Here is a 27,254-nt window from a genome sequence, read left to right as displayed (position 1 = left end):
AATTCTTTGTTGTGAGGGACTGTCCTACATATTGTAGGAAGATTAGCAGCATCCCTGGCCTCTAGCACATCTTCTCTTCTCCCCTGTCCAGTTGTGACAATCAAAAATATTTCTTGACATTGCCAAATGTCCCCTGAGGGGCAAAATTGCCACCAGCTGAGAACCCCTGGAGTAGAAAATAATCATGTAAATAATCTGTTTTAACCATAAAATGGTGATCTGGCTTAATAAACTTACATCTTTTCAAAATTACATTGACATCCTCACTTTCTCCTGTTGGGGACTTCCAAATATCAATGCCACGTGTATGGGCTTGTTCAGTAACATGATACCACAAATGCAGATTAAATAAATACCTACATATGCCAGACACGTATGTGCAATGTAATGTAATTTTTATTTATCTATATGTTATGAATTTGCTATATCATATTTGACAGCCTGTTCAAAAATCCCTCAAATGCCATGGGAAATGGTACTTTACCTCTTGGCTTGTCCCATTCAGAAAAACTCTTTGCAAAAGTTGTCTTTCTAGATCGACCCAATAGATTCTTTCTTCATTGTAATGAAAATCCATGATCATGGATATGCCAGCATCTGCCACCAATTGCTCATGATTAGTTCCTTCTAAGTCAATCCTAAAGATCCTGTTTCCATGTGAGAAAATTAAGAAGGGTGCAGGACCTGCATGGGAAGAAAGACACCAAACAGTATATTTTCAATGATATTTTATCTGATTAAGACAAAATACTTCCCCATGACAAATAGCACAAGCAGAATTAGGTTTTTGTTTTGTTTTGTTTTTAAATTTTTTTGGTTGCACTGCATGGCACGGCATGTAGGATCTTATTTTCCCCAACCAGGTATCGAACCCGTGCCCCCTGCTTTGGAAGTTTGGAGTCTTAACCACTGGACGGCCAGAGGAGTTCCCACAGTTAATTTTTTAAGTCCTGCTTTTATATTTTAAATAAATACCATTGTTTAGATAATAAAGACTTCCTGTAGATGTTCACAATTAATTTTGTAAATCATTTTCTCCACAAATTGATTGTAAGAAGTGAACATTGACAAATTATGAAAAAAGAAATATTTGAAGAGAAAGACACTTTCTAGCTTAATAATGTTTTTATGTTCAAAAAGAAACTACCTACTGTATTCTATTGTAAAGAGGGTCTGTATGAATGTCAAATCTCATTACGTAAATTGGAAATAAAATTTCAGATATTACTGTTTTGGAAATGGATCTCCCTCCTCTAGTCTTACCTTATGAACAGAGCATCCAGGTTACTGACAAAGAAGAACATGGTGAAACCTAGAGGTCTTGAGCGGAATCAGGAAAAATTGAAATGCTGTCCACGAAAGCTCTGAAATATTTTGTCCCTGTTAGCATTGCCACATAAAATTTACAGCTCCCAGTTAAATTTGAATTGCATGTATATTGCATGGGACATCCTTTACCCTAAAAAATTATTCAGTTTACCTGAAATTCAAAATTCAAGTAACTGAGTGCCCTAAACTTTTATTTGCCAAATCTGAGTAGTGGACCTCAGTGGATCTCTTGATTCCTACAAGGCCTTGCCCTGTATCCTAACCCTATGCCTGGGGTCCCGTCCTGTTCCAGGTGATGACCATCTACCCACTCAGACTCCCAAGTACTCAACACCTGCTTGGGAACCTGATCCCTCTCTTTGGAAATCTCAGCAGAAATTATTGGCCGTCCACATGGAGCTTGCCTACAATTCTCCAAGACGATGTCAGGGCACCGTGTCATACTCTGCAGCCACGGTTAGCAAGGGTTAGTTTCCTTGGTCTTTCCAGACTGAGGATGAAGAGGCTTCTGCCATTCTGCCTTTAGATAACTATCCCAGTTAACCACTGGGATGAGTGGGGAATTGCAGAAGAATTCTAACACATTCTCACTGCCCTGCTGGGCTGACTCCGTTCTAATATTAAACCTTAATAACTTAATATGACATAATAAATGTGTTTACTGTTCTAAGGATTTCAAATGATGATGAATTAACATCCTCTTACTTGGGGATTATGTTCTAGAGTCAGAAACATTAGCTCCACTTTAGAAAATATATTGGAATAGAGATACAAGAGAAGGGAGAAGTGTAAGATCGTGAGAGTTTTGAAACAGATGCCTTCATAAATGTCTAAAAGAATTGGCTCAAATCACCCTTCCCATATCTTTTTCACAGCACAAGACCCCTGGCAGAGACGTGTAGGACAGCCCGTTCTCCATTGCCATTCTAGCTGTAGAATCAGAGGTATCACAGGAGAAATGGAAAGGGCATTAAACTGAGAGCCAGGAGGCCTGGTTTCCAGCCCTGGCTCACTAGTTTCTCTGGACATCTCACAAGACCTCCCCAGCCCATATCAGAGGACTACTGGGGAAAGAAAATGAAATTATAGATATGAAACTATTTCATTATTTGGGAAGCACTACACAGATATGATTTGCCATTACTTATTCCCACAACCGAGGTCTCCCTACGTAGGGTTGTACCATTGTTCAGGTTTGAACCCGTGGACTGGAATGTCGCTATAACTCATTTCTCTTATAGCAATGTATCACGGAGAAAAGGAAGGCATAGGAAAAGACACCCTAAATAGACACTAATAGCTACTAATCTGTGGGCCACAGATTGCTGCGGGCCTGTGGATTTGTTGCCAGGAGTCCTCTCTTTGAAATGTGTATCATGCATCCTGTGTAAACTGAATAGATGTGTCAATACATGCTATTAATTTTCTAATGCATTGATACATTGATGAGATCAATAAAACATCTGATTCATTCCAAAGTACTACTAAATAGGATTTCGGGTAAAAAAAGGAGAAATGAAAAGCACTAAACATTTTAGACAGAACACAGCATAATGCTTTGCACATAGTAAGTACTCTAAATTTTTTCCTAAATCAATAAATTAATGAAGAAATAATTGTATTTTTTAATTTGTCTGGGCTTTTTACCAATATGAATGAAGACATAGACCCTAGAAGATCTATCAAATTCATAAAAGCAGAATCTATCCTATGGTGGTTATTTTACTAACAACAACAATAATAATAACAAACTTTCACATCCTGGTCTCATTTATCCTTAATACAACACCACGGGCTAGACAGTCCAGCTATTACAGTCAATGAATCAAAGAGAAAAAATAAATCTGAAAAACACTTAGATCCATAAAACACAGACCATAGCATTAACTTCAATAGCTTTTCAAAAAACAAATATTTATGAAAATACTAAGTATGAATAATGAATAAATTTTATCTTCAGATTTTTCTCATCCACGGGTGAATCCTAGCATCCAATGTTTTATCATAGCTCTCAGAACTAGAAGACCCTAGACATTACCTAGTTCAGTGTTTCCCAAAACTGTTTGTTCAAAACAATCACACAGGGCTTCCCTGGTGGCGCAGTGGTTGAGAGTCCGCCTGCCGATGCAGGGGACACGGGTTCCTGCCCCGGTCCGGGAAGATCCCACATGCCGCGGAGCGGCTGGGCCCGTGAGCCATGGCCGCTGAGCCTGCGCGTCCGGAGCCTGTGCTCCGCAACAGGAGAGGCCACAGCAGTGAGAGGCCCGCGTACCGCAAAAAAAAAAAAAAAAAAAATCACACAGGGTGCTCTGTGCGCGCGCACGCGTGTGTGCGTGTGTGCGTGTGTGTGTGTGTGTGCGTGTGTGTGTATCGTTTGCAGATCCCTTCCCTGGAAATTCCATTTCAGTAAGGCCGGGTTGAGGACTAGGAATCTGTTTTCTGAACAGACAATCAAGGTGATTCTCATATCTTGGTGAATTTGGAAATTGTAGATCTAGTTCAGATGAGGAAATTCAGCGACGCTTCCCAGAGTCCCACCTACAGTTGATGGTAGAGCTGGAATTAGAACCCATGTACTATCCTCCCCATGCAGTACTCTTTCCTGCATTGCTCTGGGTTATGTGTCAAGACATTACGATCTTCATTTTACTTCTGTAACAGATTTTTATTCCACCTCCCTCAAAACACCATTCCTACATTGTCAGCATCATTTTGTGTAAACCAGGGCCTGGGATGAATATTTGTGAAAATGAATTGTAATATGATTTAAAAGAAAGTTAAAGACTTTGAGAATCAGGCCTGGTGAAATAGTCATTAGACTGTAGGACACTGGAAATGATAAATAAGTTAGTGTTTTTTCAAACCTGTCAAAGCTTCTATAAACACTGGTGTGTGGTACAATCTGTGGATTTGTCAGCAGGGTGTGCATGTTTGAACAGCTAAACTTTCCCATGTCAAAACCCGCAGCATTTATTTTGGGTGCAGTTCAGTGAGAAGGAAGTGCATAGAAAATCAAACATCATGTCTAAGGAATACAAACCCAAAGACAGCAAACAGGTCACAGCAAATCAATTGGAACCTCTGACTTCTCAACCTGGGGATTAGTAGGGGATCTTCAGCAATTAGAAAGGAGTCCAGAATGTTTGGAGCACATTGAAGATCTGGGGCCTCCATAGCACAGAGATCAATTATAAAAAGCAATTTTTGATTGAAAGGGGTGGGGATATGGGTGGCAGAAACAGAATATTTCACAACCATCACCCCTTCAGCTGCTCTGAGTCTGGAGAAGCAGCCCCACCCAGGTAAATGAGAAGAGAAATTGACTGTCATCTTTGGGCCTTGGGGGCAAAAGCTCGTGGGACCTGGTTTACACATCAAGGATACTGGCAAGCATGTTAGCAAGACACACCTACACTTAGTCTTCTCAGGCCAACACTGCCACCTGCCCTCACTGCCACAGGTTTCCTGCTCTAAATCTGGAGGCCGACTGAGGAAGGCTCACAGGACAAAAGAGAATGTGGAACTCTGGACTTTCAAGATTCAATGACACTATGAGAAAAGAATGTAGATTTAAACTGACGGGCCTGATGTAAGAAAGCCTGACACCTCCTCACCTGCTCCTACCTAAGCCCCTGATAGGAGTCATTTATTCCTACCTCCCAAGGGGCTGACTTGAATAATATCTGGGTTTTATGAAGTGCAGAAAGTTTTATTTCACTCTAAAGGGCTATCCTCATCTTCTTTTTTTCAATTCCTTTTCCTTTTCCTAAAAGGGCACACATTTACTTTTTGAGCAATCACGGCTTTCTTCTCAGCTTACTCATTAGGGTCAAAATTCAGGACAGGTGAGATAGAAGCCAGGTGACTCAGAAATAATACTGAATACCAACAGCTTATACAACTCAATAACAAAAAAACAACCCAATCAAAAAATGGGCAGAAGATCTAAAGAGACATTTCTCCAAAAAAGACATATAAATGGCCAAAAAGCACATGAAAAATGCTCAACATCGCTAATTGTTAGAGAAATGCAAATCAAAACTACAATGAGGTATCACCTCACACCAGTCAGAATGGCCATCATCAAAAAATCTACAAACAATAAATGCTGGAGAGGGTGTAGAGAAAAGGGAACCCTCCTGCACTATTGGTGGGAATGTAAATTGATATAGCCACTATGCAGAACAGTATGGAGGGTCCTTAAAAAAACTAAAAACAGAACTACCATACGACCCAGCCATCCCACTACTGGGCATATACCCTGAGAAAACCATAATTCAAAAAGAGTCATGTACCACAATGTTCATTGCAGCTCTATTTACAATAGCCAGGGCATGGAAGTAACCTAAGTGTCCATCAACAGATGAATGGATAAAGAAGATGTGGCACATATATACAATAGAATATTACTCAGCCATAAAAAAAGAAATGAACTTTATTTATTTGTAGTGAGGTGGATGGACCTAGAGTCTGTCATACAAAGTGAAGTAAGTCAGAAAGAGAAAAAAAAATACTGTATGCTAACACATGTATATGGAATCTAAAAAAAAACCCAAAAAAGGTTCTGAAGAACCTAGGGGCAGGACAGGAATAAAGACACAGATGTAGAGAATGGACTTGAGGGGAAGGGTAAGCTGGGACAAAGTGAGAGAGTGGCATGGACTTATATACACTACCAAATGTAAAATAGATAGCTAGTGGGAAGCAGCCGCATAGCACAGGGAGATCAGCTCGGTGCTTTGTGACCACCTAGAGGGGTGGGATAGGGAGCGTGGGAGGGAGACGCAAGAGGGAGGAGATATGGGGATATATGTATATGTATAGCTGATTCACTTTGTTATAAAGCAGAAACTAAAAAAACAAAAAGTCTGCAAATAACAAATTCTGGAGAGGGTATGGAGAAAAGGCAACCCTCCTACACTGGTGGTGGGAATGTAAGTTGGTGCAGCCACTATGGAGAACAGTACGGAGGTTCCTCAGAAAACTAAAAATAGAATTACCGTATGATCCAGCAATCCCACTCCTGGGCATATATCCACACAAGTCTATAATTCAAAAAGCTACAGGCACCCCTATGTTCATAGCAGCACTATTCACAATAACCAAGACATGGAAACAACCTAAATGTCTATCAACAGATAAATGGATAAAGAAGATGTGGTACATATATACAATGGAATATTAGCCATAAAAAAATGAAATCATGCCATTTGCAGCAAAATGGATGAACCCAGAGATTATCATACTAAGCAAAGTAAGTCTGAAAGAGAAAGACAAATACCATATGACATCACTTATATGTGGAATCTCAAATACTACACAAATGAACATATCTATGAAACAGAAACAGACTCACATAGAGAACAGGCTTGTGGTTGCCAAGGGGCAGGGGGCCAGGGAGGAGGGAACAATTGGGAGTTTGGGATTAACAGATGCAAGCTATTATATATAGGATGGATAAACAACAGGGCCCTACTGTATAGCACAGGGAACTATATTCAATATCCTGTGGTAAACCATAATGGAAAAGAATATGAAAAAATATATATATATGTATAAGTGAATCACTTTGCTGTACAGCAGAAATTAACACAACATTGTAAATCGACTCTACATCAATATTTTTTTTTTTAAATAAGAAATAATACATCTAGAAAGGTGAGCCAGGAGATGTGAACTTAAACTGCTACCAAACCAAAATTGGGTCCTCTTGCCCTGTGCACAGTAAAGCCAATCTACAGACACCAGGTTGTGATTTGAAGGAAAGTGCAGCGTTTATTGTAGGGAGTCATACAAGGAGTCCAGGACAGCTAGTGCTCAGAAACCTTGGACTCCCCCATGGGTTACAGCAAAGCATTCTTAAAGGAAGGTGAGGGAATGGCATCCCAGGCTGTGTGATCAGCTCGCGCACAATTCTCTGATTGGTTGATGGCGAGGTAACAGGGCGGCGTCACAGGGGTTAACGATATTCAACCCTAGGCTCCAACAGGTGTGTGTTGGGGGCAGTGCTGTGTGCTCACGGTCATCAAGTAGTTAATTGCTTCCATTTGGTGGGGGTATTAGCATCTGTAAAACAACTCAGGAAATGTGCATCCAATACTGTTATCTGGGTCCTACAAAGAGGAGCTGAAGCAGAGGGGAGGGGGGAGGGGTCTGTCATGGGACGGCCCCATAGGGTCCTGCTCAGTTACAAAACCTTAATTCTGTAAGGAAAGCTCTGAAAAATGTGAAGATTGCCACCCTAGTCGCTGAGTGGTGGTAGAAATGAGTCATCTGGAGCAAAAAATAGCCCCTTCCTGACCCTCAGCCACATTCTCATTATCAAGCTAAAGAGAATCCATTACCAGGTGCTCAGGGTAGTACCTGAGGCTAGCAAGTTCTAGAAAATCGTTCTTTTCAACAGAGCCACTCAGAGTCTTTAATGTGCTATTACACACTTTGATTCTCCAAGAAGGTGGGTGGTAAATACCATCAGAATAGTAACAGCCAACATCTTGAGTGTTATCTCTGGGGGTAGCACATTAAATGCATTATTTGATTTAATTGGGTAACGTTAGGAGGTAGATGCTCCCGGCATCTTCATTTTACAGAAGAAGAAACTGAAGTTTAGAGCCATTAACTTGCTACAAGTCACATGTCCAATAAATAACCAACTGGGGATTTAAAGCCATGTCTTTCTGATCACAGATTTAGCTTTTAAACATCATGCTTATCCCAGACTGAATTCATCAGGAACTCATTGTTTAGCGTCTTGTAGTTCAGCTCCGTCAAGGAACCCACTTCAGGAAGCTGACCAAAAGGCTGGATTCTCTGCATCCATCCATGTTCCAGGAACTAATTAGAAATTGGGTCTCTTTCAGTGGATTCCTATAATTACATCACCTGGATATTTTTATATCTAATTCTATAATATGTTGCATTCCATATATAATGTATTCCCTGGGCTCCTTGACTCATGGCCCCCTTTTCTCCATCTTCAAAGCCAGCAGTGTATCATCTTCAAATGTCTCTCTGTTTCCATCGTCTTCCTTCTCCTTTGACATTCTGGCCTCCCTCTCTTAAGGATGCTGGTGAGTACATTTAGGATCCACCTAGATAATCCAGGATAATCACCCCATTTCAAGATCACATTTGTGAAGTCTCTTTTGCCATGTAAGGTCACATTCACAAGGTCCAGGAATTAAGACATAGATATATTGGGGGGCCATATTCAGCCTAAAACAGTTAACAATGGTGAACATCTTTTCATGGATTTATTTACGATTTATATCCTTTTGTTGAATATATCTGTTTAAATCCTTTGCCCATTTTAAACTAGGTTATTTATTTTCTTATTATTGCATTTGAAAGGTTTCTAAAAAATATATGTTGGATACAAGTCCTTTGTCAGATACCTGTTTTGCAATTGTTTTCTTCCAGCACACAGCTTGTGTTTTCATCCTCTTGACATTGTCTATGGCAGAGCAAAAGTTTCAGTTTTGATGAGGTACCAGTTATAATTTTTTTCCTTTATATATCATACTTTTGGTGTCATTTCTAAGAACTCAACTCCAGGACATAAAGATTTCTATGTTTTCTCCTAAAAGCTTTAAACTTTTACATCTTAAATTTAGATCTATAATCTATTTTGAGTTAATCTTTGTATAAGGTGTGTGGTTTAGGTTGAGATTATTTTGCTCGTGGATGTCTAATTGATCCAACATCATACGTTGAAAAGACTATCCTTTCTCTATTGAATTGCTTTTGCACCTTTGTCAAAGATCAAATGACCATATTTATGTAAGTCTATTTCTGGACTTTCTAGTCTGTTCCATTAATTTATGTGTCTATCACTCAGCTTATACCACAGCTCACTATTACTTTTTTTTTTTTTTGGCCGTGCTGTACATGGGATCTTAGTTCCCCGACCAGGCATCGAACCCGTGCCCTCTGCAGTGAAAGTGGACTACCAGGGAATTCCTCACTACAACTTTTTAAAAACTCATAATAATGCAGTTTTGCAGCACAGTGAATGCTGTCAAAAGGTTCCTGTGCTGTAGGTAATCCTTCATCTTAAGTAAGCATGTTTATCCCTCAGCTTGTCAGCATGAATTATGCTCAATTTTATTTAAAGATTAATGTTACCATACTAAAATGCATTCTCCAACATTAAAAGTTTTTTCCAGATGTTTCTCACAAACACACACACACACACACACACACACACACACACACACACACACACGGAAATCACTATCTTGACCTGTCCTCTGAGTTTTGCCTCTGTATTTTCTACTTTCTGCTGGACATTTCCAGTTGCAGATGTCACACAGCCCCAAAAGTCCCTCTGCATGTTAAAAATTGAGTTTATGCAGGGGCTTCCCTGGTGGTGCAGTGGTTGAGAGTCCACCTGCCAATGCAGGGGACACGGGTTCGTGCCCCAGTCCGGGAAGATTCCACGTGCCACGGAGCAGCTGGGCCCGTGAGCCATGGCCGCTGAGCCTGCGCATCCAGAGCCTGTGCTCCGCAACGGTAGAGGCCACAGCAGTGAGAGGTCTGCGTATCGCAAAATAAAAAAAAAAAATTGAGTTTATGCAACGTTCATTTGCATCTATTGAAAAGATTGAATTTAATATAGGAGTTCAAAAATTTGGTTTAAAGTTCAATATGTTTTGATATTTAGTCTTTGATAACTGTCATGACGAAATAGATATTTCACAATTATATCTATGTCAAATACAAGAAATGCTTCATTGGCTATATTTACAAAATCACAGAATATACTTTTTAATTACATCTATCAATTATTCACAAATTTTATTGAATTAGACTAGCAAAATTCTGCCTTCCTGTATTTTAATCAGTAAATGCAAACTAACCAGGTGTTGCATTTTATATTTTTAGCAAGTGGAATTGAAAGGACAAAGATTCTTAATTTAGAAGTTTTTAAAAACAGTTTGGAAAACTCTTTACAGGAATTTTTTTTAAGAATGCAGACATGAGAGTTTTTTTGTTTTGTTTTGTTTTCTTGTTTTTTCAGAGTAAATCAGTAAATTGTACTGTGTACCAGAGGTCAGATAGGTGTCACAGAAGAAAAAAAGAAAGAAAAAGAAAAAGAGGGGTGGGCAGTAACAGGATGGGTGGAGCAGGTTAGAACTGTGGTCAGAGAAGGCCTCATGGGGGAAGTGACCTTAAGAAAAGACAGAAGAGCAGGGTGGGCCAAGTAGATATGTGGGGTAAGAGCCTTCCAACCAGAAAGAAGAGCCAGTGCAAAGGCCCTGAGGTAGATGAGAGAGTTTTTAATAAGTGACATACTGACATTGATTCAACAACCAAATCACATGACAATAGAAACATTCCCAACATCAGTTTTCAAACCACTCTCTTCAACATAAATTTCCTACAATCAGCAAGTCACTTTCTAACTCGTTAGAATGTCACCTTTAACTGGAAGGGATAAAGTTCTGTTGTTTTAGTTACTTTTTGAGTAGCATACCACTGACACCAATTTATCATCACAGAAAAGGTAAAAAAATTTGAAAAACTTGTCCCTTTTTAAAAAGAAAAATATGTAACATTTGATCATTGTCATAAGTGCTTTGCTTCCAGATACTCTGCAGGAAGCATGTGGGACAAATATTTTCATGGTTACTCCCCATTCAACACAAAGTATTACAAAGAATCTAGTTTAGTCTTGTTTTTATAGAAATAATGACATCAGTGATGCCCCACTGCACTTTGTGCAATTCCAGTTTCAGTGATTGTGCTGCCCTGATTCCCTGTGAAACTGTGGAGACTATACTGTCATCTCACCCAAGAACGCTTTTTGTTGATGTTGCAGTAAATGCAGTGGCTCCATTGCCACTGAGTACATGCGTACCATTTTTTTTCCACAATATATTTGTTAATATATAAAGAAGTCATTGACTACTGAGAAAATTTCTTCTCTGATGCATCTTTCTTTTATTGGCTTATAAAAAAGTATCTCAGTTCTTTGTGCATTTCATTGTTGAAACAGAGAGGCAAATACAAGAGCGACTAAGATCACTGGCACTGGAGACAGAATACCCATGATGACTCTTTACTGGCTCCACTATTAATTATAATAGCTGTGTGACTTTCAGCTCATTACTTAACCTCTCTGTGCATAGGTTCCTTCATCTTGGAAATGGAAATGATAATAGAACTTCATAGATTATGAAGACTAAATAAATTCATGCCAAGACCTTAGAATTTTCCCTTACATATAGTGAGTTCTCAATAAATGTTCACTCTTAGTCTCTAGAAAACACCATAAGCTGAGATATAGCAGAAACACCTTTACTCTCACTCAAACTGTATCATTTTTCTAATACTTACTTCTTTAAAATTTCAGTAATGCCTTCTGTGAAGTTTTCAGTAGTATTTGCTGACAGAAGAACACATTTAATCTGTCGCCATGTGGTTTTCCATGTATTACTTTAGGCATGTTTTACCACAGCAGGGAAGAGGAAGACAAGTATTTCACTAACAGTGTGAGGCTTTACCTTTTTTTTTTTTTTTTCCTTTGGCAGTCCAGACTTGTGAGGGGAGTTTATTTTTACATTGATGATTATAACTCCTGTTTCCAGAGACCACATTAGCCCTAATGACTGAAAAACTTAGGCAACAGTCACAAAAGTTTTGTTATTACATATTTCAACGTATAGAGGCTTTACCATTTTTGCTGTAATGTCAGAAACCTCAAGGGAGCCTTCTAACTTTTTATCAGTAAGCTTACGGTATGTAGTCTTGCATATCATAACTTTGAACACAACTGTGAAAATCATAAAGAGTTAATCTTCACATTCTGGATACTAATTCTTTTGTTTGTTTGTTTTTTTGCGGTACGCGGGCCTCTAACTGTTGGGGCCTCTCCCGTTGCGGAGCACAGGCTCCACAGCCATGGCTCACGGGCCCAGCCACTCCGCGGCATGTGGGATCTTCCCGGACCGGGGCACGAACCCGCGTCCCCTGCATCGGCAGGCGGACTCAACCACTGCGCCACCAGGGAAGCCCTGGATACTTACTCTTAAACATCTTGCTTGTCCTGATGGCTTCATTAGCTGTAACATTTTGAGGCAAATTTTTGCTTGTTTCGAGATTTATCACTAATCATAGTAGTAAGCATAAGTCCATTTCTCAGGCTTCCTTCTTGTTAATTTCTCCTTTTTGTCAGATCTGAATGTTCTTATCCCTTATGCAGCCAACAAAGAGCTCATTCTAAGAATAAGGGGTCAGCGCTGTTCTTTCCTCATTATCTTCTTGGGCTTTGCATTATTAGCATTGTCTGCCATCTTTACCTCCTCTGCAGGAGGGTTTTTAAGTCACTTGTTAGATTTTGTAAGAGTTAGCTTTGATAAAACCAACTAATATGGTCCATAAGGCATCAGGTAAACTGCAGCCCACCCACACCTCGCCCTCTAAGCTGAGAACCTCACTGTCCCTCAGGATACCCTGGGCATCTGGACCAGTGATGTCATCACTGTCAGTCCAAACACATAACTGATGTTCAATAAATATTTGTTGAATTGATTTGAATTAACTCATCGGTATAATTGGTGTATTTATAAAAGGAAATCTCAGTCCTACTTTCAAAGCGCTTTCAACATAGAGAGCTAGTAAGAGACTTTCCCCACACTAACTTAACATTATTAATACTTTTCAATCGAAAGAAGTAATAAAATCATTACATTGGTGGGTTTTCAACATCAATTGTGGGAGGTAACATGTGCTTGGTATATATTGTAAAATGAGTTGAGGGTCCTGAATTCCAGTTCTCTTAGGAACCTGGTGAGTTACTTCATCCCTCTGGATTTCAACCTCTCATCTGTAACATGAGGCAGTTGGGCTAGATGATTTTGAAGGTCCTTTCTAATCTAACATTTATCAATTCCTAACCCGCCTGTCTTATAGAATTCAATAGTTTCCTTGTTTGCCGCATTTTTGAAAGAATCCTGAGCTTGTGGTAAATTCATAAATAGATGTTATTCATCTTAACCCCTATTTTCTGTGAAATGTTTCCATCTCTCTGCTTCTCTAAACTTCAAGTACCAAATCAATAATGTGTCATTATGAGCTCTAATAAAGGAAATAAAGCAATAACCTAAAGCAAACAACCTGCCCCAAGTGACACCAAAAGCTCAACTCTCTGAAAGAAGTCTACAAAATTAATCAATTGATTAAATCTGTAAAAATTTTATTCAATGTACAAAATTTGGTGTTGGTCTCATTTATAACTAACACAATTATCTTCTCCTTTTCCTACCTTTACAATCATGTTCCTCATATAGCAAGGCTAAACAAATATTCGCCTATAGGTACTGAATTCTGAATGTTTCTAGACGAACAGACAGAAAGAAAAGAAAATGAAGAAGTATTGGAACTCAGATGTTTCCTGAGTCCAATTCCATTGTTCTTATTATACCACCCTGACCAGTGCTAATTTCTGGGCCCTAGCTGTAGGCATTGCTGTATAAATACAGAGAAAAATACTTCATATAAGTTTCTAGGAATGTTGAAGGCAAATGTGACAAACCCTAAGAATAATTACTTAGAAAAATTCATTAATTGGGGATTTTGTACCATACTTTATCATCAAGGATAGTAACAAATCATAGAGAATACCCTAGATGATTGTTAGGACTTGCCTCATGCCAAGAAACCAACTTCAGATTTCTCTAAGAACTGCTGACAATCTGAAGAAACAGGTATTAGAAAAATTACACAAAGCAAAGGTGTTTCTAATATGTCTTAGCTATGGTATTTGGTAGAGCAATAGCTAATATTTACTGAGAACTCACCGTGTGTCAGGCAAGATCCTAAGCACCTCACACGAATTAATTTATTTAGTCTTCATGACAATCCTGTGAGGTATTAGCAGCTCATATCAGCCGCATAATTGGACCTTGTCCATTTCAGCCTATCAGAACCTGCCATGCATAGTGCACTGACTAGGCGCGAGAGGACTCCTTCATGCAAAGCAAGGCAACGAGCAAGTGCGACACTGGAACTGTGTCCAAAACAGCTCCAGTTTTTCCTGGGACAAGATCAGTCCACTTGTGTAAAGCACCAACCACAATTCACTCTGTCTAAAAATATATCCTCTGTTTGAAAAATGGCACTTTATTCTGTCTATTGGAAGGAAAAAGACCCGGTCATTTTATAGGCATCAACACAGTGTGCATTAAAGACGGATATCCATGCAGAAGGTGCTTCTGTTTAGCTTTCTGTTCCAGAAGATAACACATCAATGTTGAAAGACAGTCTCCAATCAACCTCTCATGAGCATTACTGGGTACTTTTCAAATGCATTAAGATTCACGATGGAAAGTTTTCTTCACATACCTTATTTTTTTCCTCTTACATGAAATTTTTGCCATGACTCATTAGAATAGCCAAGAAATATAAAACTTTCAGAAATTTTTCAAATGTTTCCCAAAACATAATAAGACTTTTGATCCACTTAGAGCTTTTAAAATTCTCAACAACATTGCCTCAATCTAAAAGATATACATTTCCACACACCGGGTAAATTAACATTAATGATAGTAACCTTTGCAATTTCCTTGCAAACCAAGGAAAGATTAAATTCCTGTAGTAAACAGAACAATTGCATGCTTCAGGGGGAAGGAAAAAAACCACCAGAAGATCCCTGGTAGCTTCTACCTCTAGGCATGTTTTGAAACCTCATAAGGGAAGGACCCAAAATGAGAGGATTCGTGTCAACAGCCATATATTATGACAGTGTTGAGTTTGATGGGGTCTTCCATCTTTGGCCTGTTTATACAAGGATAGTTTATGGAAGAAGAAATATCCTTCTTCAAGCTTCTGAAATTTTAACCAGAAAAGCACTGAAGTGAACAAAATAAAATACTATTTCTCAACAGACACACCGTGTGCTAAAGAACAAGACAGCTGCCATGAAGTTGTTAGGACTGTCTGTGTATCCTAGCAACAAACTACTCACAAAAAGAACCACCCCATGAATGAAATCCACTTACTACACACAAAGCTAGTCCGTAGCACCCTGATAGGTGTCTCGGAATGGAGGAAGAAGGTAGTGCCTTTCTCTGAGAGGCTTCGTCTATCCTATACTGGAGGGTACTTTGCAAATAAATCAGTGCCCACCATGAATCACCGTCATTCTCACACAATCTCCAGTGTACTAAGTATCCTGGGAAATACTTGGGAAATCCAAACACATTAGCATGGCCAGGCTTGGGAGAATATGAAAATCAAGGTCATAAGTGAAAAGAGATGCACACACCAATTCAAACTTCAGACTTAGAAAGGTCAAGAGGTGATGAGAGCAGAAGTTCCTGCCTTGCATTTGGCTAAAATGACTGCAGTTCTTATACATTAACTAATTTCCAGCATCAAAGGAAAATTTTGAATGATGACGTTAAGGAAAAGATCTCCTAAAGAAAGACATACGTGTATTTACATGTATTATTCCACAACCGCCCTCAGAGGTTAGTTACATCCGCCATATAAAATACAATGTGTTTTCAGATATGGCTAGATCTTTCAAGAAGTATAAAGGTCTCCTCTGTGTAATGTAATTTTTTCTTCTTCTACACCTGACAAAAACATTACACATCCTTTCAGGCCTGGATCTCAGTCATCTTCTTGTTGTGGGTCCCAGCAAATGGGACAGCTGGGGACATGACTGGAGTGATGGTATGCAAAGCTAATATTTGTATTAACATTATTGTTAATAAAGAATCCCTACAAAATAAATCTGCATTCCTGGTTCACCTAATAGCCAGGTAATACTCCCTTCATGGTGAGTAGTATTAGCGTTCTAGATGAAAGTATTCACCTGTAGGCAAGAAGTAAATAGACACTGGGGACAATTATGTTTCAATGCTCAAGGTTTTCTTTGTTGCTGTTGTTGTTTTTGTTCCTGGTTCTTTCTTAAAGTTAATTCTAACATTAGAAACTATAACACAGTGAAACTAACATTTTGTTCCCCTAGCTCTAGGATTGCTCAAATTTGGAGTTACTACTAAAACTTAACTAAACACTAAACTGCTTTGTGGAATTTGAGAACTTCTTGAAAAATACTGAGAAATTCCTTGAAAGAAAGTACATTGTTTAAAACTGACCAGGACATTCTGAAAAAGTTCTCCAGCTATTGCAGCTAGCTACTGAGTCTTTAATTTTTTTCCTCAGAACAGGTTTGCAAAACTATTTCATTAAAGTAATTGCTGAAATATCTTAGATCAGGCAATTTACACATATTGGAAAGTCACTAGTTTCTTTTCCGATTTTTCTCCACTATAATCAAAGTGACTATAAGGTTAAGAATGTTGAACAGATTTTAGAAGACGAGTTTCCCAGGTAGGGCATTTTTGTTTCCTTTCATCTGAGGTCTAATGTTTGATTTTTTAAGCGTCTGGATTAAGAGACAATATATAAATTAATCTAAATAAATTAGTACAATAGAATCTACAGGTCAATGATAAAAATAAGAGAGGAGACATCGTAATTGCTTCGTAATCCAAACAATTTGATTCTCCTAATAGCAGACCACTGACTGGGGAATATTCTGCCTCTCTCACCTTCACCCACTGGTGGCTCTCATCCGTCCTCCTCCCATTCCAGCCACATCACTGTGGAGTCACGGTGCTTGTGGAAGACAGTCCCTCCTACCCGCCACTCATTCTACCATTTCACCTGAAACATGGGACTGGCCTTTTGCTCATTTTCCTCAGCGCAAGTGAGATCAATCTTTAACTTTTAATCAGATCTTCCTTAATGACTAGTGATTAATAGAAAAGAAGAACAACCCACCTTACAATGGCTGGCCAAGACCAGACTTATGAAGGCCTCTTTTCAAGGCAGTGCCCCACCTCACTTCTGACCTGTGTCCACCGGGCCAGAGAAACGGCTCCCCTAACCCTGGAACTCCGCAGCCCCTTCCTAGCCTGAGAGTTCAGGAAAAGTCTCCGCTTCACGTGGCATTCCCACCACCTGGTCTTCTCTTCTGTCTCAAACATAACACTCCCCCATTGTGGAAAGACAAGCGAAAAGATTGGTTTCACCTGTGGCCAGAATTTCTCTTCTGAGAAACAACTGTTTTGTTTTTACTAAAACACTCCAGTGTACTATTTAGAAATTTTTTAAGGTTTTTAAATTATTATTTATAAAGAGAGGCCTAGGATATGATCAAGCAAACAGAATTGGAGGAGTAATAAATCTACAGTGGTTGCCTGAAACAGATGGAGGCCGAGAAAAAGAGGACTAGGTGTAGATCAAGGTCACTGAGAAACAGGGGTGGCTAAATGTGGCGAGAAGCTGGCGCTCAAGAGAGGATGGTGGGTAAGGCTTTTCCACACAAAACAATTACTTAACTTTTAAGTACAAGAATGAAAAACATTTTGTTCTAGTTGTTTGATGTGCTGGATCAGGATGTGACCATGACTTTTTTTTTTTTTTTACGCGGGCCTCTCACTGTCGCGGCCTTTCCCATTGCGGCGCACAGGCTCCGGACGCGCAGGCTCAGCGGCCATGGCTCACGGGCCCAGCCGCTCCGCGGCATGTGGGATCTTCCCGGACCGGGGCACGAACCCGTGTCCCCTGCATCGGCAGGCGGACTCTCAACCACTGCGCCATCAGGGAAGCCCCGACCATAACTTTTTTTTTTGCCACAAGCCTTCAGTTAAAGTTTGTACCCTCACAGCCCAAGGCACTGGCTCTTTTGAGAAGTGAAACAGGGTGGTGTGGGTGTGAGGTAATGGAGTGTGGGAAAGGGACAGCGCGTGAGGGAAGCAAGGCACACAGTAGTCAATAATTCAGTGGAAGGACCAAATGGACACAGAGCCTTTCCTTCCACATCACCGTCCCCGCCCAGCAATCCTCCAGGATAGAGGAGGGAGACAATGAGTTTCTCCAGAACATGAGATGGAGACACAGACCATTTTTATTTAAAAATCCTAAGATACTATGACCCCAGCAGGCCATAGAGCTTTAGAATTTATGAAACTCCAACCCATCCTTAGGGATGTGGTCTGTTCTTCTGGCCCTTATGGCAGAATTTCAGCACAACCCTACTTCAGGAGGGATCCTGGGGCACTAAGTTAACCAACTGGCGAGATCAATTTTTATTTCTACAATTACATATTCTGAAAAAAGTCATTCACTATAAATAATTCCCCTTTACTTTATAAAAAACTTAGCAACCTTTTTGCTTTTCTCTTCATGCTTAAGTGAAAGGAGCTGAGCTAATAAGGAAGAAGGATGAAGCATTTATTCCATCATTTTACTAGTTCTCTGAAACAGTCTCTCTCAAGTAGGATGTGTAACCACTTCGAGATTGTAAGATGGTTCATTATTGTGTGGAAAGAAAATGTTAGAAATCTTATGTGTTGTATAATGTTCACAATATCAGTATATATATTATGTAAGTAACTGATAAATAAACATGTGTTTTGGGAACGTATGTCCACATTTTAACTTTTTTTTACAGATGGAATGGAGTTTGGAGACTACTGATGTTTAAAAAAAAAGCCCAACCATTTATTCTATACAAGGAATTATTTCAAATGGATCTTTTATGAAGGCAAATTTGTAGATGATAAAGTAAGATTCTGAATTTACTTAAGACAAATTACTAGTCCATTTACTTTTGATGGGAAAAAATTATTTGCTCTACTCTGAAATAAGCAAATAAGTCTCACCTTCCAACTTCTAAATTGAATGTCAAATAAAATGGACAACCCCCAACTAGCCCCAAAATGTAAATTCATTTGAAGAACTAATTTATCATTCCTTTATATGCCCTCAACAACTTTACAAATCTTAGGGAAATTGGTTCCAAACATAAGGAAAAATACATAAGAAATTTAAATACTTTCAAGTGGCTTGTTTTTGCTGTTGTTAAAATCACTACTGGTAAGAAATCTAACAAGCAGACTTACTTTGCACTGGAATTTTTTATCAGTTGATGTCACAAAAAGGCAAATATTGGAGCTGCAGTTCCGCAAGGGCACTCACTCAAACCAGTATGATACAGTTTTGTGTTTTTAATAAACATTTCTTTTGAGCACAGAAATACAAGTTATGTATGTTGAAATTATTTTGACTACAAATTGTAATGTTATAAAACTGTCATTGGGTTTTTCAATGTGGCATTTTTCCATGTGTAAAAGAAATTCAATTATTATAGAAGAAACTAAGCCATATTTAGAAGATATTACCACTATTCCCACCAATAAAATAATGTTAACAACAATAAAAATACTAATAGCAGCTAAGACTTATTGAGTGCTTATTACATGCCAGGCTCTGTTTTGTGCACTTTACATGTATTAACTGAGTGGCCGTAAACCCAGGCTGCCCATTATGCCTGTTGAAATCACCAAGGGAGAGTAACAGAAAAAGATGCCCAGGTTCCACCTCCAGAAGGGACTCTGACTCACTCACACCGACCAGATGCTAATCCCATTGGTGGTTCTAATGTACAGCCAGCATTGAAAACAACTACTTCAACACAATCCTGACAACAATCCTTGGAGGAGAGGGTAGTTATCTTTACTTGATACTGAGGAAAATGATACACAGTTCACAAGCAGCAGAACTGGGATTCGAACCCTGGCAGGCAGTTTCCAAAATTTAAGCTCTTTACCACTGAGCTCTACTACCCCTCAAAGACCACAAACCACTGAGTATTTAGGTGATGCTTTTATTCACATGGTATGCATAAAAGATCATTCCTGTAATTTCTCTGCAGTTAGACTATTTTGAAAAAGCTTTTGCATAACTCTGGCTGAAAAAACAAACAAGATTTTGATCATGGAGTTCCTCTGGTTTGCACTTGACTGGGAAGCTGACCAAGCCTTAACCGGTGCTGAAATCAGTGATTTCACTGTTTGCTGCTAAAAGTGACCTCCCCAGTTGGCTAACTAGTGCCCCAGGATCCAGCCTGCAGCCAGCTCTCTGAAGCTTGACCTGTACTTCTTCTTCACTCTATTTACCAAGAAAGTTCATATAAATAATGCAGGTACAGATATAAAACAGGAACAGTTCCTTTTCAACTGCTATTTCTCCTCCAGGGCAAATAGGCTTGAAAGTTCAGAAGCCACTGGCCAGCAGTTTTCCTTACTGCTCTCCTTATGTACTGTAGTTCAAACAAAAGCTAACAGAATACACAGTTGATTAAAAAAAAAAAAAAAAAAAAAGCAGGAGGTGTAGGGGAGGGAAGAAATGAAGAAAACCCAGTTCTGTGTTGTTATCACTTATTTTCTCTGGCTCACAGTCACATGCAAGACGACATTGCATGAAGTAGCTGAATCAGATCACAAAGCATTCTTCCTGCTGGGTCAGGCTGGCTACAGGTGGTCTGTCTCAGTGCCAGGGGCAAGGAGAACTTAATTAGAGGAAAAATAGATGATGGTACCATATCTATCTAGAGAGGAGAAATACTGTCATCTGAAACGCATGGGGCATAGGGTGTGACCCAGGCAGTTAGTAGCTAACAGGAGACCCGGAGTATAAAATAGGGGCTTTAAACCTGTGACCTGCGAGGAACAAGGGAGCAAAGAGACAGAGTCACAAAGTGGCATCCAGACATTCCACCCTCCGTGGGGTCTGTGCCATGTCACTGCAGTGTTCAAGTAAGGCATTTTGTGATAGGATTTGATCAAAGAGATTTAGCCAAGATATGGAGCCCAGAGGACGTTTATTGAGCACAATCTGCTAGCCTCCGTGGCAGGTGCATTTCCCGTGTTATCTCATGGAATCCACACAACAATTCTGAAAGGGGGCATTATTATTTTTCAGCAATATTCCACTGTAGATCAAGTATTAAGTAGGTAGCATGGATTTGAAATGAGGTATGTTTGCTTCTAAAACCTCTGTTCCTTCCACTCTGTGACACAGTCCCCCTAACTCATTGTCTCTATCCTGGGCTTCAAGTTTATGTCTTCAACCAGCCTCAGTGAAGACACTTCTGAGCCACTGGTGGGGTGGGGGTGGGGGTGCAAGAAGCCTGAGGTGCAGACTCACTTGCTAGCAGGGATCGGGTTGTTCCCTGAGACTCTAAAGCCATGAGTAAAAGTTCATTTTTGTACTATTTTTGCTGTCTCAGGTTCTGCTTCTTGAGTGGCTCCCACTATCTCCCCTCATCCCATGCAGATGGCAGTGCCTGACTCTGGTCACTTGCCAACTACTTCCACCCCAAAGCGGTCCAGTCCACTCGACATGACTATGTGTAAAGCTATGTCTCCAACAGCTGTGTCACAGGCTCATGAGGTCATTTTTGTCTTTTGTCATTCCCTTTTCATTGCTATTCTTTAGGGCCTTGATTAGCAGACCAGGGAAACACACTCTATTCATTCAGCAAGAATTTATTGAGCATATACTACGAGCGCAGAAATGTTCTAGGTGCTGGGGACATGGAGATAACTAGAACGCAGTCCTTCCTTCCAGTACCCTAGGGCTCTGCTCACCTGTTCCAGTAAATGCTGCCTGGTGACAGGGCCCCCGACTTCCTCACTGGTAACTTCCTTTACGGGATGGCCAGGACAGGAGCCCAACAACAGGTGTTTGCCTCAGAAGTGTTCCCTTTATTCCCACTATTTCGTGCTATATTCCAGAGGCTTCTCTTCTGGAAAATTTACTGTATTCCTTCAATCTACCTCTTTCTGGGAACTAGCCCTCTTCTCAGAAGGGCAAAATGCCAAGAAAGGAATATCAGGGCAGTTCATGGTCTGTAATGGATGGAAATGTCTAACTTGTTTGAGCAGCAGGTTGGGAACACACCCAAGGATTAAATTAAATGAATCGAGGAGGGGGCAGGGGGAAGAGATATTTTTTCAGGCAAAGTCCTTACTCAGGATTGCTATTTTACATTCAGTAGAATTCCCACTCACTCTTGATTAAAAACCCATTTAATATGGGAGGGGCTGTGGCATATTACCATTTCTTAGCAGTTCCCAAAATTACAATGCACCTGTTACTAAAAACTGGAGCTGCGTCAGAGCTTCAGAAACAGCAGTGAGGGAGGATGGGAAGAGGTTTAACTTGAAACTTAGCTTAACTTTCACAATGATAGAATCACTTTTGTGCCCAATTCCCTTCCCATTTGTCACTGGGTGTTAGCAGCCTCTGAGTTCTTAAACAAATTTATCCGAAGGAAGATATTTTTTCCTTCATGGCTTAAGAAACAGTCTCAAAAAAAAAAAAAAAAAAATCCGTTTCCCCAGTTTCCCGTATAAAGCTAATCAACTAAGTATTTAATCACTCCTCATGTCAGAATCAAGACGGAGGTTTATGTGAAATGTTCAGCTAGTTAAAAATGAGACCTATTCACTCACACACAGAAGAACAATTTGAGAGCCATGAATTTTTATCGTTAGTAGCAGATTAGCTCTAACAGCCAGCATTAGAAAACAAAAAGGAAGCAAATATACACGCCCACAGACAAACCAAAAAAAAAAAAAAAATGCCCAAGTATACAAAACGGAATGAACAGGTATCTGAGGGCAGTTCCCGGGAAGACGCGAACTCCTTTTGATGCGGTTACTTACCCACACAAGTAGAATTCCCATTTCCCGAGGGAGAGCCTTCAGGACAGCTCCAGCGCTGCAGTGCTGAGAGGCTAACAAAACTAAATTTAAAAACTACCGGCAACAGAATGATAAGGAACAGCAGCATAATCTCGACGGGCTTGAACTCTCAATAGAAAATAAGCTGACTCTGCTTGAGCATAGCCCGAGCAAAGTGGGTATGTCTGACCCCCAGCGTGGCCACCCGGGTTGGCCTGCAGCCCTGGGGCATCTTTTCCTCTGCTGCCCTGTTGCCCTCGAGTTCCTTCTCCTTCAACTCAAGACAGCGTCAAAATGCAGCCTGAAGGGGACACTCCAAGGAAAGATTTCTTTATCGAAGTTTTTGGGAAGCCGGTAAGAAATACCTGACACCCTTATGACAAATTTCGCGGAGTTTAACAGCCATGCACTGGAGGCCTGCCGCGGACTTCACTGTGACAGGCAAAGCGGCAGGGCCAAGGCTAGAGAGAGGAAAAAAAAAAAGGAAAGAATTGGTGGAAAGTTCCAACCACGACCCTTCATGAGGCTGAAAGAAGAAATATGGACATACGATTCCTCCCCAAACACGGTTTCTCTTTTTGAAAAGTAGAGTGACTCCCCTTTCCTTTTTAAAGCTTTTCGGCTCCACCCCTCTCCTTTAGCAACACTTGAGTGAGCCTCTGTTTGCAAATGCGAATGTGGGCAATTCCAGCTACAGGAAAGCATGGACGGTTGCCAAGGAGGAGATAGCTGACTATTCACCATAAACATTCCGGGCAGAACCAGGGGGAGAGCAAGGAGGGGGCCGGGGAGTTGCTCGTGATGTCTTGGAGGTACCTGCTGAATATTGGCTACGTTTGAATATCTGGAAGGATGGAGACCAAGTTAAACCACGTTGTATAAATCAGTGGTGAACAGCACGGCTGGTAATGCAGACTTTAGAGCCATTGATCACTCACCTGAGCGGTATTAAAGAAAAATGACCTTCAGCTCATTATCTGAACAAATGTCAACACCCGTGCACATTCCTGCAGCTTAATCTTTCTCCCTCCTGTATATTTTATAGCGGAATTTGAAAGATTATTCTTTCCAAATCAAAGGGAAATCCCTGACGCCAGATGAATCGCTACAGTATGCACAGACACCTTTTCTTTCAGCAGGACCATAATAAAACATCGTGAGGGGCCAGGAGTGCAGGGGAAGGAGGGGATTGTTATCATAGAGCAGTGTTGGAAAAAATAAGCTAATAGCACAAAATCTGGGGAGCACTGGAAATCCAGCATAGCTGAATGCTGTTCCTTCTCAGATAGTTTAGGCTATCTTTTCACATCTCAGTGATAGAAAATAAAAGCTGCAAGTGTGGAATAGCTGTCTCCTCGACCATTTTCTACTTGGAACAGCAGCAGTTATTTCTTCAGGAGTGCACCCAGGACCCAGAAATATCCAGCTCAGGCAAACCATTTACACCAGATTTGATGAACAATGGAAATTTCTGCCAATTTATTTCATCCTGGAAAACAAGCTTTCATTTAGGTTGCCCAGAGGTAGTGTTCCCTGTGCTAGTCAAAATGTAGATAAAGCGATAGTCACAAAAATAACAGTCACGCTGGTGAACACCCCTTATGGAGAACGGGAACGACTCCAAGCCTTTTACTCATGCTTAATTATGTTCTTGTCATTTTCAAATACTGGGTCACTTTTCTGAAACAGCTAAAGTCAGGATTCCTCTGATTTCAGCCGGCCTCTGCCAGGCAGCTCTGACCCCTTACAGGAGAAACAGACCCTAGGGGGCAGCAGAAGTCACAGGGGGTGGGGGTGGGGTTACATGGAATATTCCATTGCTTTCTGGACTCAGACTCAAGACTCAGAATGAATGTCCTACAAATACCTTGCACGGAGTTACTAACCTTGTTAATGAGCTTCCCCTCCAGCAAATGCATTGCCGGTGTCACAGGTGACAGCAGTAGAAGGAGCTTGCTTAGAGGACAGTCTATGTTAGTGGAGAAGAGAGAGGAGAATAACATGAACACAAATATGAAATAACCCACAAATATATTCTATTTGGATTTTGAACCTCTCATATTATTTTTGTTGTAAAAAATCTTGCTTTCCGAATTACGGGTCACTTGGGCTAATGTGGTCATTAATGTTGAGCATAAGCCCCTTAGGAAATGGTGGCGTCAACATGGGTATGGTAGATGCTGAGACTAGTGACTCATGTTAAAGGTCAATCCCAGCTCATCCAGAGACAACCTAGGCTTGCCCAGATGGCAAATACATAGGACACGGGCTACCACCTAGAAAGGATATCCAGAGATATTTAATAAGTCCATATTCTTATTTCTAAATAAAACTGGACCTCTCCTGGACAAATGAACATCCTCCTTATTTTAAAGTTGCCTAGAAATCTATTGTAGCTTTATGGGTTTGAGCTGCCTAATACCTTTTAGTTTCTGGGATTGAGTCAAATTAACTAATTCATTGATTAATTAAAGAGCTCTATGTGATAGGACACTGTAGGGAATACAAGAAATAGAGGTCACGGTCCCTAAATTCAAGACCTTGTTGAGGTTGATGAACCACCACAACAAAGAAGAGTCTATGAGTATGAACTAATGAATGACCAGTCACCAAGTATTCTGAGGGTGTCATGAAGAAGGGGAGCTGCACAAACTATGTGGACCAGAGCATGCAGCAAAGCTTTCTGGATTAATTAGGAAGCCTCAGACGGGCATGGAGAAGGAGGAATGCCATGCTGACAACAGGATTTGTGACAGGACAAAGAAAAAATTGCTTATTTATTAGATCTGTAGATCCTGAGGTGATGCAGTTGGATGGGAGGACCTGCTGGTAGGTCCATGAGAGAGTTAGATGTTAATGGCAAGGGGACAGCTCTGAATGCTTTTAAACATGAGTGGACATCAATAGGAGAAGGGAGGCTATTGGGAGATATGTTTATGTGTGCTGGTCATCATTCTACCTCTTCAGATAAAATTTCCCTATTGAAGCACAAAGCACTTAATTCTCCTGGCTGTACACACAGCTGTTATTAATCATCACCACCAGTACCCCATCAACAGATTGCTTCCAATATGTCAGGCATACAGGAAATACAGATGCTTTATTCACATTGCTTCCATTCCTCAACACCATCTTTCGAGGTGGGTATTATTGCTCCATTTCACCAGTGAGGACGTTGAAGATCAGAAAGGCTTAGAAGTTTTTCCAATATTACACACATTTATGGAGAATATGAATTCTGAAGTCATGATTCTCTCCTCATTAGATGGTGTTTTAGATCAGAATAAACAGGCTGGGATATCATCAAAAGAAAGATGTATATGATCACAGGAACCAGAGGTGACAAGGGAGTGCGTTTTGGTAGGAGTGACTATTAAATATCCATCCACAGAAAGAGCACACAGATTATTTCACAGTCCACTTCTATCAATAAGTGTCAATTGTATCGGGACAGCTCCTACAAGATTTGAAAACATTTTCTTGTTCTTCAAAAAGAAAGTTGTTGACATCTGTCTGGCATTCTTAGCGATTCATCCATGGCAGAAATGGAAATAGTATTAAGGAAAAGAAATTAGGATCTCAGGCACAGGAGTTAGCTATCAAGGGCAAATTACAATTTATCAAGATATGCATACCAGATATAAAAATTGTATTGAAGAAGAAGAAGGGCAACTGTGCTCCTTGGTTTTCACCAAAATGAGTTGAAAACTTATATCCACAAAAAACCCTACACACAAATATTTACTGCAGCCTTATTCATAATTTCCAAATTTTGGAAGATGTCCTTCAATAGGTGAACGGATAAACAAAATGTGGTACATCCATACAATGGAATATCACTCAGGAATAAAACAAAATGAACCATCAAGCCGCTAAAGACATGAGGGAATCATAAACGCATATCACTAAGTGAAAGAAGTCAATTTGAAAGGCTACATACTGTAGGAATTCAACTATATGACATTCCGGAAAAGGCAAAACTATGGAGACAATAAAAATATGAGTGATTGCCAGGGTTTGGGATGGAGGAGAGATGAATAGGGGGAGCACAAAGGATTTTTAGGGCAGTGAAACTATTCTGTATGATCTGATAATGGTGGATACAGGCCATTATACATTTATCACAACCCACAGAATGTACAACAACAGGAGTGAACCCTAATGTAAACTATGGACTTTAGTTGATAATAATGCATCAGTATTGGCTCATCAATTATAGCAAATGGACCACATTAATGCAAGGTATTAATAGTAAGGGAAACTGGAGGGAGGGGGAGGGAAGGCAAGATATGGGAATTCTCTGTACTCTGCACAATTTTTTTTGTAAACCTAAACCTGCTTTTAAGAAAAATAGTTTATTGTTTTTTTTTTAAAAAA

General features: G+C 40.1%; 1 protein-coding gene across 1 annotated transcript in view; it reads right to left on the bottom strand.

Annotated features, from left to right (window-relative positions):
* EGF (epidermal growth factor) overlaps positions 1-23,348 on the bottom strand; it is a 94,293-nt gene extending 70,945 nt beyond the window's left edge. Inside the window, exons 1-2 of the mRNA XM_004269572.3 lie at positions 22,860-23,348; positions 485-684 (exon numbers count right to left, since the gene is read on the bottom strand). Of these exons, the coding sequence (XP_004269620.1) occupies positions 485-684; positions 22,860-22,986 (327 nt within the window). The 5' untranslated portion in view covers positions 22,987-23,348. The remainder of the gene's footprint in view (positions 1-484; positions 685-22,859) is intronic.
* Positions 23,349-27,254: the final 3,906 nt, after the last annotated feature.

The sequence above is a fragment of the Orcinus orca genome, chromosome 4 (assembly GCF_937001465.1).
Source record: "Orcinus orca chromosome 4, mOrcOrc1.1, whole genome shotgun sequence".
Taxonomy (NCBI): domain Eukaryota; kingdom Metazoa; phylum Chordata; class Mammalia; order Artiodactyla; family Delphinidae; genus Orcinus; species Orcinus orca.
This window is presented reverse-complemented; position numbering and strand designations above follow the sequence as displayed.